General features: G+C 40.6%; 1 protein-coding gene across 1 annotated transcript; it reads right to left on the reverse strand.

Moving 5' to 3' along the window:
* Positions 1-13,495: 13,495 nt before the first annotated feature.
* CXCR4 (C-X-C motif chemokine receptor 4) lies at positions 13,496-17,536 on the reverse strand. Its single transcript, XM_024198615.2, has 2 exons — positions 17,510-17,536; positions 13,496-15,127 (listed from the first exon to the last, which is right to left on the reverse strand). Exons 1-2 carry the CDS (start codon positions 17,534-17,536, stop codon positions 14,063-14,065), a joined length of 1,092 nt encoding a protein of 363 aa, XP_024054383.1. The 3' UTR covers positions 13,496-14,062.
* Positions 17,537-17,762: the final 226 nt, after the last annotated feature.

Below are 17,762 nucleotides of genomic sequence, written 5' to 3' on the forward strand. Positions count from 1 at the left end.
CGCACTGGCACAACTACACAAGCCACCTTAAAGCGCTGCCGTGGCAGCACTTTAACGTTGCCAGTGTAGACTAGCCCATAGTCTTTACTCCCTCTGGCCTGCAGTCAGGCTTAGGCGTGTTATGACTGGGGGTGCATTGTAATATTGTGGGCTGGCAGTCTGCTGGGGAAGAAGTTTTAAAAGGGACCCCATTCAGGAGCCCAGGAAGGGAGATGAATCCGGGGATCAATCAGGCCAAATATTTCCTCCCACAAACTAAACTGCAATTGATGAATGAGTGAGAGACGGAAGAGAAAAGTGGAGTGAGCCTTTTTGATTAAGGCCTTGTTTACACATATGAGTTGTACGGATATAGTTAAATTGGCCTAGAAACTGATTTAATTAAGTCAGTGCAACTCCCTTGTGTGAACGCTTTTAAATCAGTTCCTTAAAGGGGAAGTGACATTCCCAAGGAGCCACATGAGTATATCAGGGTAGAGCAGGGATTAGAATTCAGGAATTCCTGCTTCCCAGCCCTGAGCTGTCTCAGAGACTGCATTTTGTCCATATCTCAATAGAATTCAATAGAATTAAGTAGGAAGAGAAGAGTTATAGTCGGCTCTCTATGAGCTGAGGGGTGAAAACATTTCTATCACATGCTGCCAGCATAATTTGTATGCTTGTTTGTGGAATCTAATACACAGCATATTCCCAAGTACTAAAGTTTGCATTGGAACATTTCATTACCAGATATTTGTGTAAAATATATATATATAAAAAGAGCATCTTCTGAGAGACAGACCATCTGGGAAGGCTACAGAGAGTAAATTATTTCACCTACCATCAAGCATAATGTACACCTCTGAAACACTTCATTTAAGTGAGCCCCAGATGGTAAAATAGAAGTAAATGGTGCATTATTAATTATTATTATCAATGTTTAGTATTTGTATTGTTACAGCACTTGTCAAGGACCATTGTCCTAGTCACTATTCAAACACTGAACAAAAAGATGATCCTTGTACTACCGTGTTGCTTTTTGAGCTGCAATTAACTCAAGACATGAGTAGATTTTGGAGTCAGTAGAAACCAAGCAGGTTATTGTTTTAGCCAGGAATACATTTCACTTAAGTCTCCTTAAGTGTGCATATGCAAATCTAGTGGTATGGTATTTCAACCTTGCAGCATGACATTTCTCCTCTGGTATATCAGCTTAAAAATAAGATTAAAAAGAATTAATCTATGACAGCCAATAGATGGGCTAAATTTGAGTATTCTATGTGGGTGCAGTAAATTTAATAAGGTAGAAAGGTAATGCAGCCTAGCATGTTTTCTATATATAGGGAAGGATCTAAAGCTTGCTTATCTAGAACCCAGTTTGGGTAATTATCTTAACTAACAATAAGGAATGTTAATAGAATCCACACTCGGGCAGCCAAGACTTAACTAGGATTTACCTCTGACTCTCACAGTGTCAATTGTTAACTAACAATTTGTCTTAACAGAGAGACAAAGTGAGTGAGGTAATATCTTTTATTTGACCACCTTCTGTCTCTCTCACCTTTTATTGGTCCAATAAAAGATTTTATTAAGATGATGTTAAAAACAAAAACAAAAAAGTGAACAGAGTTTGAGCATAGAAGTTTCTATTACCTTTGCATCTTGTCTCTCCAAAATCCTGGGACCCACAGGGCTACCATACCACTGCATAGTTGGTGTTAATGACATGCAGGTAAACACTCAAATCTGCTCTTTTCCTTTTTACACCTTTCAGTCATAGATAAATCCTGCATTGATACCACAGTGGATTCTATGTAATGCTCCTTATTTTTAGACAGGTCAATTAAAGGTCAATGTAGTCTAGTGCTCAGGTTGGCAGTCAGTGGCACTTTGAAGATGTCCTTGAGGCGCCATGATTTGGTTACCGCTAGCTGATTGGCCTTTGAAGACATCTGTGCAGCTCAGCAGGTTAAAACAAAGAATCCTTCAGTGAGTCTTGATTTGTGTATTTAGGTTTTTCTTTGTTAGTGTTGGTGGTGATGAGGGAAGGTTTAAAAGGTCTGTTTGCTTGCAAAGGGAGAGAATCTGAGTTTAGGTATTTCTGACATTTGGACTATTTAAGGCTTTCATTTTTCCCCCTTGTTTGTTTTTTTCCTATATGTTGAGGTGGTTATTTTATTTACTTGAATTTACATTTTTGGTTACTAACTTTTAAAGCAAAGTTTCAGTGGGGAAAATTCAATATCTATTGATTGTGAGGTCAATGTGTGTGTTTTCTCTACCCATCAGGTATTTCTTTGTGCTTTGAAGTACATCAGCAATCTTGATTATCTAAAATTTTAAAGCATTTTGAAACTCTTTAGGGGTGTGATATACAGAGAGTGAATTAATATCTAGCATTTTCCAAGTGTGTTTTTCAGTGGAAAAATAGTGTGTTTTTATTGTAGGTCCTAATCTGAGTAATAGTGATCTGATTAGTTTTGTTTGTTTGTTTTTTAACAAAATCAATTTAACAGGGGAACTGTAATGGCATTAGACAGCTCAGCTTTACCTCTAGGCCCCTGATGTGAATTTGCCCAGGTTGGTAGTGACTGAAAGTTTTTTACATCTGATGGTTGTTGGTGATTTATGTGAAATAAATTAGTAGTCTCAGTCTAGCTGCTATGAGACAGGCATCTACATCACATGGCAACCTTGCTGGCAATCTGATTATAGAGGCTAAAGAGTGAATGGCAAGGGGTGTGATTCATGTGAACACTCTCTACATTTACAGAAGTGACCTCTCCAAATCAGGGAAACTTACATCAACACGGCTTGTGCTGTAGCGGTTCAGTTTCCAAGACTGTCAGACTGGCACCTTTCATGAGGATGCAATTCTTGAAGGAGAAACCTAGGTAAAACTGATAGTGGACAAATGTAATCTCAGGCCCTGTCTACATTAAGGAAATGCTCATTGGTGAAACAACACTGGTGCAAACTACTAATGTAGATGAGCTTAACTGATGTCATGCTGAAATAAAATGAACATGAATAAGCTTGACGTTGTGCAGGTACAGCACCATCCACATTGGGAGTTTGGTCGGATGTAAATCTATGTAGTTGTACCAGTGTGAATTTCCTTAGGTATATCTCCATATATACATTATCTCATAGAACTGGAAGAGACCCTGAAAGGTCATCGAGTCCAGCCCCCTGCCTTCACTAGCAGGACCAAGTACTGATTTTGCCCCAGATCCCTAAGTGGCCCCCTCAAGTATTGAACTCACAACCCTGGGTTTAGCAGGCCAATGCTCAAACCACTGAGCTATCCCTCCCCTTCCACCATATCACCTAAAATAGGTCTGAACCTCAGTAGCGAATTATCATCCATCTGGATCAAATGGTTCCAATATATGCAAGGTTTTCTACCTACATGTTATACTATTGGTTTCTATTAAATGCTTAAAACACTGGGACTAAGGGAGCTATATGAAGGATGTATCTGGCTCATCTAACGGTCATATAAGATGAGTCCTCCTCAAGTCCTTGGTTTAGAAGAATCATTTAGGCCCTGATCCTCCAAAGACTCATGCATGTACTTAATATTATGAACCATGAATAGTCCTGTTCATTCAAATGCAACTGCTCCAACTGCATAAAGTTAAACAATTTAGCAAATCTTTGTGATTTGTTTTTATACATCTTTCCAAAATATAATTTAAAAACCCACACTTTCTCTTCCATGGAGTTCAGTTAAAAGAAGGCCTCCTTTAATGAAAGTATGTTCTTAGTTATGGGGAGGAGAAGGGGTGAATTTGGGAGGCTGTGGTGAGAAAAAGGGAATAGAAGTTTACTTATGAAGACATTATTTCTACTAAGTTTGCTACCTATTATTATTGTTGTTTCTGGGATTTATGTTATTTTTGATCAATGCAACACCATAAAAGTCTCCCCTTCTAACTAATCATTGGTGTGTCCTAGCCTTCAGGCTTAACTTAGTGAAAAATCTTACTAGGACTTTGAATACCTGGGTCATTCTTAATGCCTCCCTCCCTCCCCTTGATACTAGTTTATATTTTATTTATTTCTCTCTGGTACTATTAATTTATCAATCTTATACATTAGGTTTTCACTGCACCAATTTTTATTAATTGTCCATTCTGAAAAAGTAATATAGGATACAGTACCACAGAAAATCCATGTATGAATCTTTTAGAGGAACATAATTTACTAGCGCCCAGTGGTGCTGGAACTAGGGGTGCTCGGGGTACTGCCACATCCCCTGGCTTGAAGTGGTAATACCAAATACATGGTTTCCATGGTTTCCATCATCAGAACCTCTACTATAAAAATTGTTTTAGCACCCCTGCCAGCACCTGCTCAGTCTTCTCAACGACCTTCTTTATTGGGAATGAATCCATGGCATATTGTATGTGGAGTTGTGTGAATCCCAATAGTAAAGACAAAAATGGTTGAGCAGTGTGACAATTCCAGTGTGTTAGAACTAGTTGTACACCTTTTCCAGATCATAAACAATTAATTGTTTCATTGCCAGAAATCCTGCATATTTATTGTCATACTCTGGAACAAATAAGAGCATCTGGAGAAAATAGTCATTATAATTAAATTAGTCTTTCCAATTGGAGAAAATGGCAGACCTTCTCCATGATTTAGAGCTGGATAATCATCAGTAATTTGATTTAAAATGGGCTTATGGTTTCATTCATACAATTGGGAGGCATTAGCCATGACATAACCTCCTAGGTATCTAAAGAAATTAGGAGCTCACAAAGGTAGGAACATATCATTAAGTCCTGAACGGACAGCATTTTTGATCTCCACTGACCTTTGGTTGGATTAACTCCACTCTTTATAAAATAATTTCATTTGCAGCAGCTCAAATCCATTATCGGGTTTTGCTGATTCAGGATTAAAAATACTTTAGTGGCTGAAGAGCTTGTTCATAAGTAGATGGACAGCTCATGTTGAGTTTTGTGGAAGTGAGAGGGAAGATGCTGTATGGTTCAATTAATTTTCTGGTGCATGGGCTGAATTTGTGTGCAGACATGTTCTGTAGCCCTTCTCAGTTATTTAATTGATGTTTGTATTCACACATACAGTATCTTGGGGGAGGGAGCTGCATTTCTTCAAAGCAGAAGCCCTTCTGGCTAGTTATAAAGTGTATGTGAGATCATGAGCCTGATTTTCCAATTCCGTGCAGTTTGTCTAGTCATTTGTACCTGTGCACAGTGGGTGTGAAATGCTGAATGATCTGATGGTGGTTTACACTCACTTTGTATGGGGGTGTATATCCTCATAAGGTGCAAAGGAGTGGAAAAGCAAGCCCACTATTTTTATCTTAAATTGACAACCATTTTGCCAGTAAGCAAAATCACTTGCAACAGTATCAGGTCCAATGTTGCATACGTTAGACACTGTACACTAACAGTGAGGCTGGTATGCTGTTGACATGTTATGGACCTATTGGTAGGTTTGTGACAAATTCTATTATTTGGCACCAACACAAGTGAAACCTGTGTCAGGACAAATGACATATAACAGCTTGTTGCCTGCTAGACAAGCAGCTGATCTGCACTTAAACATCCTGCTTGCACTGAGTGACCTGAGTTCATTGAGGACTTAATGGTGAAAATGATAACTGTCTGCCTATTTCAGTTTCCTTGGTGCTTGTGCACTTAAGGGAAAAATATATCCATAGCCGGGTGCCCTTTTTTTGCTTGAGCAGTCACAGGAGGGATTTAGATAAGTAGATGGTTGGGTGGGCAAATCACCTCTGCTGTTTGCTCGCAGTTACAAGGAAACTGAAGCAAGAGGGCAGATTAGATCTGCAGCTTGTGAAGACATAAAGGGCCAGCGTGGCCCCTGCCTGAGTATGCAAGGGGTCGAGAGGGTACAATGACACTGTACCTCTCACCCGTCACCCCCTCCTTATGCAGAAGTCAGCCATGAAGTGTTGGGGAGGGCAGACCCTCTTAGTGCCCTCCTGGATAGTAACTAGTGGGAAGGGGCAGTATGAGGGTGGATCATGACTCCACTACTCCCTCAGCACTAGCTAGAAATGCTGTCCAGTTCCAAAACTGGTGAGGACCTGAATGACTCCATCTTGATGATCAAGCTTTTGTTGTGGGGGAAGTGGAACTCAGTTGCCTATTGTCATCCATCTCAGTCCATCCATCCACACCTTTAAAGAATAATTTAAAATTATTTTCCCCAGTGTTTAACTATATCCACCGGTTTTTAAGTATATTCACCCTGATCATTTGTTTATACAATAATCCTTTCCCTCTCCCCTTTTATTCTTGTCAGAGGTCCCTAGCTTTATTTATCAATACACTTGTGTTTGAGTTCCAAGAGTGTGCTGGCCAGTTGTACAAAATCAAGAGAGAAATGATCCCTGTCTCCAAGAGCTTAAAATCTAACCAGAAAGTAGTATATTTCAGGTCCATAATGATCCAGATTCGCACAAAATATATTTAACTACCAGTGTCATTTAAAACAACAACAACCTACAATAGAGAAAGAGAGAGGCCAATCTCTGCTCTCTGTTTTCATGATATAAATCCACTGGCTTTAGTGGAGGAATTGCTCCAGGGTAATGGAGGGTACAGTTTAGCCCAGTGTAGTTAAATGTAACAACATGTCTTTCTTTGGTGGATTATCGTTGACAAGCTTAGCAGAAGAAGTGTGTTTTAAATAGGCAATTGACTGAAGACCACTTGGTGCCCAGATGGAGAATCCTGGTATAAGGGACAGCATGGGAGAAGGGGTGCAAAGACAACCATGGGAAATGGCTACCAAGGGAGCAACCTGGAAGAGTGAAGGGAGTGGGAGGTAAGAGAAATTTTGTGAGGATGTTCTGTTTGCATTTTGCATGTTTGTTACGTTTATTGTGGCTGTTTTACAATGTCCCATACGCCTAGGGAAGGGTGACACTTAGACATGAAACTGATAATTATGACGCTGTCCAGCTTTATGATTGCTTTGCAGTGGTAGCCACTAGCATGGAGAACAAAAGTTAATTGACAAACCCTATTCTCAGAGCTGTGTTGACATCACTGAGGACACTGACACACAGATAAGGGGCCTCTTCAGCACACTGCATTCAGACAGACTTCTTGATGAGGTCAGCGGGAGATCTGCCTGATTAAGGAGTGCTGAATAAGGGCTTAGGACGTAAATAAGCCTGGGTTGTGTTTGCATTATAAGAAACTTGAGAATAAAAATCAACATTTCAATAGGAAATTGAAGAATTTCATGTGATATGGGAGGAATTTATCTTCTGTCTAAGGCAAAACCCAGATGTGGAAGAGAGAGGTACATGAGATGGCTAAGGAGGTATTGTGGACAGCCAGGGATTTGTGCTTTGTAAAGTGTTTATTTGTTGCTCCTCCATATTTTACATTATGTATAGTTTTGTAGAACTGTTTAATAATCTATAAAGATATATTAAAAAAACAGGCAAAGCAGGAGAAGAGAGAAATGTTCTTGTAACTTCAAAAAGAAGAAAGTAGAAACAGCAGGGGAAAACATCAATAGCAAAAAATGACTGGACAGTGTGATACTTTAATGAAAAATTTAAATTTCTTATACCATTGACCATGTTTGTCTGGTGAGACTCTGTTGTGATGTGAATTTCAGAGGGTATTTTAAAAATATTGGCCCATTTCTTTCAAATACGTAGGTGCCACTAGAACTAACTGCTCATGAGTTGTTGAAAGCTACACATGCAGGGCTGCCGACAGCAAGACAAAACGTTGCTAAAAAAGTAAATTATATGGTCTTTTATTTCAGTTACATTCAGCAGAACAATTCCACGTGCTCCATGTTAAAATGTCTACCTTTTTGTGGGCCCAGAGGTGCTGGGGGTGTGTATGTGATATGCAGGGTCATATTCCCCTTCCCCCCCAATTTGCTGCTTGGCTTGTACAGAGCCTGCTCACACGGACTGAGCATGCTCAGTAACAGTGCTGGAGCCAGCTGCCCTCACTCTGCCCCTCCTCCACACACACACTATGGGCAGGCATAGGTCATCTCTGCTGACTCCCATTGAAGTCAGTGGAAAGACTTCATTTGGCTTCAGCTGGCGTTGGATTGGGCTATAAGAATGTGTCCAAATAAAAGGCATGATTCTGCAGGTAGTGCGTGAATTGACTTCAATGAGAGTATGTCACAGGACACTTGTCCACACTTGAGAAAGTAGGCATGCTAACCACTGTGTCCTCCTATCCCACCTGCAACACAACCTTGGGTAAAATCCTCACTCCATTGAAATCAATGGCAGTTTTGCCAATGACTTCAGTTGAACCAGGATTTTATTTCTTGGATCTACAATGAAAGTGTACGATTATGTACATGTGAGCCAGCCTCCTTTCGGACTGGATTTGTTCTGAGCAAATGTCATGTTGGTTTCTACCATGTAACTCTGCACTGCATCAGTACCAGAGTGGCAGCAGAATCAGAACTTTGTTTACTGCACTACAGTAGGTATGAAAAGCTTAATGAACCCTAGGCATGTTAAAGATTATATATATTGGGAGAAAAAATTAAAAAGTCAATAAATTTTGTATAATTGAGAGAAAACGTTTTTTGAAATTCTAAATATTGTAGACTCTTCATAATCAGTGATCTCAGTCATCTCTTACACTACTACTTACTTGTGACCGGCAGTTGTGTTTGTGTTTTAACGACAAGGAGAAACCTAATGTGTAGAGCTTTCAAAACATAAAGTGAGGGAGTGGCATCCTTTGAGCAAAACTAACAGGGCCCTATCTGCTTAAGTGTTTCCCAAGTTTCAGCACTCTGCATTATATGAGAATGCACCATTGTTAGGGAGCTTTGGGGCATGTCTGGATCAAGGAAGTACTTCCTCATCATGCTATTTCCTTTCCCAAACAATATAAAAAATGGGCTTTTCAACTGAACGTGTAGAGCGGGCCATTTTGTTCATTGTCCAACTTGAGCTCCACCATCACAAGATAAACCTTTCAGCATTTGTGTAAATGGCTACATGGTTCATTGTAATTTCCTTTATATTTTCCTGGTGATTTTGTTCTGCTTTATACATAAGTTCGGATGTAGAACCCACTCTAAAAGATTTGTGCAATGAGACTAGCCAAGGAAAAACAAGAGAGCTTTCCTTCACCTGCTTATTGCATCCTGGAACTTCTGTTTTTGACCTCTGAACCACCCAAGTTCAGAACTGAGCTCTGAAGGGTCGAGTCCATGCCATCTGATCCGGCCAGCATATGAGAGAGAATATAAAATGTAATGAATTATTGTGTAATGCCTTCTCCAACAACACAAAGTATTCTGACTGTGCTCCCAATTGGGGCTGCAGAGTGAAAGAAAACAGACAGTTACTCTGAACTTGGTTCTGCCTAGCATGCTCCAGGGGATAGAGGTATCTGCTGAACTAATCTTTAGCATTTATAATGCTCCCATCACACCAGTAGCTAAATGATTGTATTTTAATTCAGACTTTGCTAGTGGCTCACTGTGTCACCCTGGGCAAGTTGCTTAGGGCCTGATTTTTCAGACGTGCTAAAAAAGGGAGTAAATGGGAGCTATAGGCACTCAGCACTTCTAAAAATTAGGATCTAAACCTCTTGTTGCCTCAGTTTACCAATTTATAAAAAGGTATAGTACTTACCTACCTCAGTGGGTCATTGGGAGCATTACCTCATGTTTTTAAAGTGTGCTGAGGTCCTCAAATGAAAGCCATAGGAAAATTTGTGGAGAGTTAATGTTTCCCAAGGCAGCCTTAACCCTTCAGTGTGCACTCCCCGAAACCCTTCAGAATGACAGAATATTGCTGGGAAGAGGGAGTATGGCTACTGTCCCTGCCATGCTGCCATAGCCGAGGCACAAGTTTGCAGGGAATCCGGAGGAGTCCCTCTACTCAGCTGCTTCTGCTCGCTTCTGAACCCTCAGAGTCCCCCAGAGCAGGGAAGGAGAGTTTGCAAACTGCTATTCAAGTACAGCTGAGGTGTTTGAGTATATATTACTCTATTCCCCTCTGAGCATTTTTGCATGGGAAGAGAGCATTTGGGCCTCGGTGAATATATTATAGATCTTTTAACCCTGTATATCACTTTAGCACAAGTAAACATATATGAACTGGGTTGTAACCAGAGTTTATGTGTGTGCTGCATTTGCTGTGCATTGTCTGATGTTTTTAGGAGGGTAGACATAGCTATTGTTTTATTATATAATGAAAGTGGTGTGACTAGGCATTACGGGTGTCTTGAAAATTAAACAATTAACTGATTATTCTGCTTATTAAAGTATGACTAATTTGGAAAGAGACTGAAGTCTGTATTCCTAAAATTCTGATGTGCGGGTTTGATTTGCCCAGAGATTATTCCAATGTGTAGACTGGACCCTGAGGATCTGATTCACCTCTGACACCAGTTTTACACTGGGGTAAATCCATTGACTAAAGTGAAATTGCTCCTGATTTACACTGATATAAGAGCAAAGTCAGGCCCTCAGTTTTATGATGTATTTAAAGATCGTACATTTTTTAAAAAATGAGGCAAATTCTGCGTTTTGTTTACACTATTGCAAATCTGCAGAAGTGTAATGTAGTAGTGTAACAGAAAAGAATTGGGTCCATAATTTCTTACTGAGTTTCCTCATGACAGATTTGTATTTAATTTACAAATGTCTCCATAAATCTCAGTAATGTTTCAAGTTGTGTAATTTACTTCTTTTAACATGTTCTATTTTTTTCCCTTGTTTTCTTTTCTGGAGCCAAATCCGAAAAGCTCTTACAACTCTTACTAGATGTTGAGGACATGATCCTCCAAGGCTTACTCTCTCAGATCCCATTGAGGTCAGTGGTAATTTTGTGTAATAAATCCTGAAAGACTGTAGGAGTAGGCCTCTGATGTTTTAATTCACTAGCCTATTTTCCACACAAACACCTCCTGTATTTTGTTTTTAAAGGTCTCCTTTCAATGGTTTTCACTGGTAGCATGCACTATTGGTTTTCTTACACATTCTCTTCCACTAATTCTCTGCCTAAAGTAAAGGTTGACTGACTGCAAAGTGTAATGGAAATGACTTACATTAATGTTAAGAGTGCTACAAACATTTCATCAACAACTAAACAGCAGAAGGTTGATAGCCAGTAAGTCTTTTGTAATTGGAACTGAAGGAGACTGAGTAATTGGATAGGGGTGGAAATAAATGAGTCAAAATCAATGGGTAACTGATTCTTCACAGAAAACTTAAAAAGCAAGAAACCAACATTCTATTTAGGAAGTTCTGCCCCCATACCTTTTTTCCTCATTTTGCTTCCCTTGTATTTTCTGTTATGCAGGACAATTGGATGAAAACAGGATCTTTTGTTCCTCAAGAATTCATCTGTTCCTGCTGCTAATTCCCCAGCTGATGTCACTGAGGATTACATGACTTCAGGTGGGGAATAAGCAGATGAACTCTGACACAAAGATCCTGTATTCATGCAAGTATCCTAAATAATAAAGAACAAGGAAATAGAAATACAGAAAATGTTCAGATTTTTAAACACATTTTACAAATTCTGCTCTCATTTACACCACTGCAACCCCATAAAAACATTAGGATACTCGCTCATGTGGGAACACATTCTGACTCAGTGGGTTTGCTGAAGTGCCAATCTCTGCTTCAATTAAGAGAGCTGTGTGGCTAATATGAACAATATATCTTTTAAAAATACCAAAACAGCAAACTTACGATTGTTAGTCATGTAAAAAGCACTTGACAATGTCTTCTGTTTAAGAGGGAACACAAAAATTATACTCAAAGAGCTTTCCTTCTTGGTTGGATATCTATTATTTACTACTTTTGAATTCACAGTTTTAATACACAGTAGTAACTAGCATAAGGAAATAGGATTGTAACACTAATTATAAGAGTTTCTACTTCGGCTGGAAATCTAAAAAAAATAGTATTTTTTTTCCCTAGGACAAAAAATGTAAATTACCCAACTACAGATTTTGAAATTTTAAACAGAATAAATGTTAAGTTATACTGTCCTCAGAATATGTTAATTAAGCTTAGTGGCAACATGCATGTGATATTATTTTAATTTGAACACTATAGAAATGAAACCACATTACTGACCTTTTAAGAAACCTTGTCTCAGTAACATGGTTTATACATGAGTTCAGTAACAATAAGCTACTTCACTGCATGGCAAACGAACTATTGACTTTGCTTGGGATTCGTACCAGGATGTGGGCAGCTCAATGGAGAAAGCTCTATGGGGGGAAAACACTTTTCACAAAGGAAACAGCATACCACCTTTGTTTCCAGCTGGAATAAAATGTCTATTAGAGGAAAGGATTTTGGTTCAGTTACTTTGACTATTGATGGCTTATGGAACTGCCAGTTAAAAAACCCTACAGCTTATTGCAGAAGTGTAGGATTTGACTTTATAAGGACATCAGGAAGGGTTTTTGAAATGTTATGAACAGGTGAAAGAGGAGGGACATCTCTATCCTCCCATTTGGGAGGACTGTTCCTGTTCAAGTAGATCTGTGCTTTGTGGAATGGATGGCAGGGCCCTGATTTAGTAAAGTACATGCTTAACTTCAATGGGTCTACTCACCTGCTTAAAGTTAAGCATGTGCTTAAGTGGCATTTTAAATTGGAGCATTTGTCACCTTTGACTTGCAAACTATGGGTCTAATCTATCACCATTGATGTCAGTGTCAGCAGGATCAGACCCCAATTTTGCCTTAGGCATTACAATATAAATATAATACACTTATAGGGGAAGCACATGTAAAACGATTTTAAATGACAGGAAATCATCTATTTGTCAGGATATCGCAAAAGGCTCACGAGAACTTGTATTAGATTGTATTCTAGTTGTACTTACAAACATGATTTCAAATTTTTCTGATGTGTATTATACAGAGTGGAAGTTTAACTTGGATTGTATATAATTACATTAAGTGTAAAATCTCCTTTCAAGATATCTACACACTGCCAATCTGATTTGTTACATGCAGATATCAGACAGCACCTGAAAAAAAGCATTTTATGGAAGTTGCATACTTACCATGAGCAGTTAGAATCTCATTCTAACATGGATGTTTTTGACTTTCCTTAAAAGGCTGATAGCACCTGTTAAGGTGGTTAAATGGACATTCTGGGTGTAGTATATTACAATAAAGGAAGTTTTTGTTTGTTTGTTTTCAAATAGCCATTAACAGTTTAACTGAAGTGGGGATAAGCTATTGTAAAGGCAATGTTGGCTAAACTAAATGTGTGCTTTAATGGAAAAAGCATTAATAAGTTGGTGCAAAATAAATGCCCTAAGCTGCTCAGTTGTCTGTATTGATGAATATAGTTTGTTTCATCATTGGACAAGCAATATATATGAAACCTCTTGTTTTCCCCTAGGCCCATATCAGATGAGTTATGTTGGTTTCAAAGATTGAACATTAATAACTGCAACTCAAAGTGTTAAGAAAAATAAAGTACTGTATATGGAATTAAGACCTAAAGAACATACCACTCAAAATAGTTTTTATCATGTACTTTTATTAACAACCTTACATAGCAGAGTTTTGCAAACCAATCCATTACTGAGAATTGAAAGAAAAAAAAAATCTAGCATTTGACAGAAGAGGCTTTGGTTATAAGTGACATTGTCTACAGCAGAATTAAACTATTGTAAACCATACAGCTTATAGTGTGTGGGGGGGGGATTCTTGAATATCAATCAAAAGAATTTTTAAACAGGAACACATTTGGAACATTTACATACAAACAGAAAAACATTTTCTAAATTTTAAACAGTCACTTGCTACACTCTAAAAATGTTTAGTTTACGTATCTATACAACCAGACAAGCACTAAAACTTCGTGAACTAACCACTTGTCCACAGGTCCTGCCTAGACACTTTGCCATCAACATGAAAATATTTATATAAATAAGTCAATTAAACTTCACAGAAACTAAAAGAAAATATACAATTCCAACCGTAAATAAAACTGTACATTATGGTCAGTCTTGTTTTTCCCGAAATCTTGTGTAACTTTTTTTTAAAAATGTTCTTTATTACAAAATGATGGGAAGGAGACTGTGTTAGCTGGAATGAAAACTTGAAGACTCTGACTCTGTAGAAACAGAAGAATGTCCGCCACGTTTGCCTTTGGAAAGGATCTTAAGGCTTGATCCTCTGCTAACTGATGTCAAGGCATTTTGTGCTGATGTTTTGAATTTGGCACCCAAGAAGGCATAAAGAATCGGATTCAGGCAACAGTGGAAAAATGCTATGGCTTCTGTAATAGAGATCCATTTGTGTACTATCATCTCAAAGTTGCAGCCATGCCTGATGACTCCAAGCAGGATGAAGGTGTCTGTGCTGATGCCAATGTAGTAAGGCAGCCAGCAGGCAAAAAAGGCAAGGATGAGAATGACTGTAGTCTTCAATGCTTTGCGCTTCTGGTGACCCTTGGAGTGTGACAGCTTAGAAATTATAATACAGTAGCAAGTCAGTATTATTAGACCAGGCAACACAAATCCTACCAAAATATGCTGAAATCTGAATGAAATCCGCCAGTTGTCATGAGGGTAGACGCGATCACATACATACCTTCCATCTACTTCACTAGTACTGGCAAAGATTATATCAGGCACTGTCAAAAGCATGGCTGGTAGCCATACGCCTATGTACACTACCTTTTCAGCTAACAGCTTTCTTGGTCTCTGGCTATTGGTAGCATGGACTATTGCCAGGTAACGATCTAAACTTATGAAGGCCAAAATCAGGACACTGCTGTATAGGTTGACAGTGTAAATGACATGGACTGTCTTGCACAGAAAGTTCCCAAAGTACCAGCTTATAGCTGCATCCACAGACCAGAATGGCAAAGTGATGACAAACAGGAGGTCAGCCACTGAAAGGTGCAACCTATATTTGTCGGTCATGCTTCTTAATTTCTTCTGGTAGCCCATGACAACGATAACCAATCCGTTGCCAATGATTCCGGTCAGGAAGATGATGGAGTAGATGACTGGCAAAAAGATACGGTTGAAATTAGCATTTTCATGCCCAAAGCATGGCTCTTCGAAGTCCCCATAGTCATGGCCCGAACCAAGCTCATCAGTGCCATTATCAGGAAATTCAATGGTGAACCCAGGATAGATCTACAATAAAACGAAAGAAAAGCTGTTAGACCTCAACTCCACTTCCACTAAGACTTTTCACTATGTATAGATATTTTCACATTAATGTCTAAAGAGCCTCCTAAGAAGGCATGGTCAGGGATAGGGAAAGCCTTCCAAATGCTAATAAAAAAACCATAGTAAGATGAAGTTTACATTAAACTTAATTTTCAAAACAATATTTAAAACTTTTGATCACTTCTACTTAATTCTCCCTCCCCTTTGGGAAATAATGTTTGTGTGTGGGGAGAGGGCGCGAAGGATAATTGCCACTCTGAAATGTTATCCTGGTTTCAGTACACTTATTGTATCATGTTTTTAGCAGATTCACCTTACCAATGGAAAAGGTCTATTGCATCGCCTAGTGGCTAGCCCATCCCCCTGCTACTGTAGGATAGCTCTCCAAAGAATTAAAAAAAAAACCCAATTAGGAATCCGGTGGCACCTTAAAGACTAACCGATGTATTTGGGCATAAGCTTTCATGGGTAAAAAAGGGAAGGGAAGGTAACTCCCTTCTCTTCATGTGCCAATATATATTTATGCCTGTATCTGTAACTTTCACTCCATGCATCTGAAGAAATGGGTTTTTTACCCCTGAAAGCTTATGCCTAAATACATCTGTTAGTCTTTAAGGTGCCACTGGACTCCTAGTTGTTTTTGTGGATACGGCCTAACACGGCTACCCCTCTGATACTTGTCTCCAAAGAATATCACTCATAAGAACAGTTTCATTTTAATTCTTACTACAGAAGTGTAGAGGTCCATAACTAAGCATCCTCTAACCAGTAACACTGCTTCCCTAGATCTCCCACTGATTCAGCTAATGCGATGAAGAGAAAACAATAATAGTGAGGGTTCCCTGCAGAGGAGCAACTGGCTGTTCCTCAGAAGAGGTGACCTCTTAAATAGAGGAGAGCCACAACCCTTAGAAAGGTCACCATGAGCAAACACCTTCCCCTCCCTCTGCTGTGGTTGCAGGGGGTCATGGGACTAAGAGGGATTGTTGGAGCCTAGCTGGGGAAACTCTTGAACTGTGCCCGCTAGTGGAAAAAGGAAGCGAAACAGTGGCAGCATCAGGCATGAAAGTGCATCAGGAAACCACCAACGGCTAAGACCCAAACTGGCAAAACAACACAGGCTGGAGGGAATGGCCACTCTTATGCAATTACTCTTTATGTATATACATCTAATAAAAATTATATAAATATAATATATGCAGAGGGTTTATGCATCCTAGGAGATTATAAGGCACTTATAAACAATCTGATACACCAGCTCCAAATGGATTGATCTATTTATGCATTTTACAAGTTATAGATAAAAGATGAATCTTGCCAGATCTAGGCAATTTTTGGCCCTATTTCCCCTCTCCCCCTTAAAATTTCACGGGTTAAATGGAGAGAAAGTGTGGGCACTCATACTCCACCACCCCATCTCCAAAATATCATGCGCCTGATGAATCCTGGCTCCACAGCACTGCAAATCCCCAAATCTGGTACCTGGCCCCAAAATGCCACGGGCTAAACTGAAAAAACAGCAGAGCCAAAAAAAAAAATCCAGTGCTGCAAAACCTGTACCCAGCACTTTGGGCACCCTAGGAGCAACTAGACTCGTTCTGGGTTTAGACACTGGAATTTCGGGGCTGGCTGCAACAAATTGACTTGATCCAAGAGGATCCAACTTTGATCTTTGGTAGCAAACTCATCAGGGCGGCACCATCTGCTCGAAATCTTATATTGGGACAGTGCGCTCAAACCAGCAAGGACAGCGCTTGTCGTTGGCACTGGTTGAGAAGGCAGCAAGGACGGAAGGAAAGTTTTTGAAATTCATCTGACAGCTCCGCTTGAAAACGCCCAAGGGGACGCAAGTACAGCAAGAGGCTGGGGACCAAACTCCGCCCTTTCACCCTCCACAAACCCCGCCAAGTTTTAATGGGGCTCAGAGCCCGAGTGCGGGACTCCGCTCAGGTCTCTTCATGCCCGCCCTCCAAGTCCAGCTCCGGGCGCCTCACACGCGCGCTGAGAAAGGAGGGCGAAGAAACGCAAAGCGCACGTCGGATCCCGTTAGGCGAAGGTAGCCACCGCCTAGCCCCTTGCGCTCCCGTCTCCAGCCGAGCAGAGAGGACGCGCCTGCCCCTAGCAATCCCCTGCCCGCGCGCTGGCCCCAGGACTCAATGCACTTTTGTTTGCAAACAGCTGGCACATGGGTGCGTGTGCGGGCTCCTGGCTGCAGCCCCGGCGCCAGGCGCTCCCTGGGTGCGGCGCCAAGCGGGGCGAACCGCTCCCGCGCCGCGCCAAGTGCTGGGGGCAGGCTCCCGCCCGAGCCTGGTGCTCTCCTTCGTCCCCCCAGCTCTCCAAACTTACATCCAGCCTGTCCGTGCCGCCCGCCATCACCCCCGCTCCTTGCCTCCAAGCTGCCCACGAGTCTCGCTCCGTTCCGCAACTTGCAGCTGCGCCACATAAACTCCGGAGTCCCTCCGGCGCGCCCCGGACTCTTATAATCCCCCCGCGTCCCCCCTCCCCTTGGCAGCCTGCCTGTGGCTCCTCCCAGGCGGGGGGTGTCAGCCGCATATGCCCTGTCCGCTAGTGAGCATGTGCGGCTGCCCCAGCCCCTGCC

The sequence above is a fragment of the Terrapene carolina genome, unplaced genomic scaffold (assembly GCF_002925995.2).
Source record: "Terrapene carolina triunguis isolate 2854851 unplaced genomic scaffold, T_m_triunguis-2.0 Scaffold62, whole genome shotgun sequence".
Taxonomy (NCBI): Eukaryota; Metazoa; Chordata; order Testudines; family Emydidae; genus Terrapene; species Terrapene triunguis.

Excerpts from the sequence above, each read along its gene's own strand:
- CXCR4 (XM_024198615.2), bottom strand. The coding sequence starts at position 17,536 with ATGGCGGGCGGCACGGACAGGCTGGAT. Across the intron at positions 15,128-17,509 it reads GCGGCACGGACAGGCTGGAT|ATCTATCCTGGGTTCACCAT; the intron begins GTAAGTTTGGAG and ends GTTTTATTGTAG.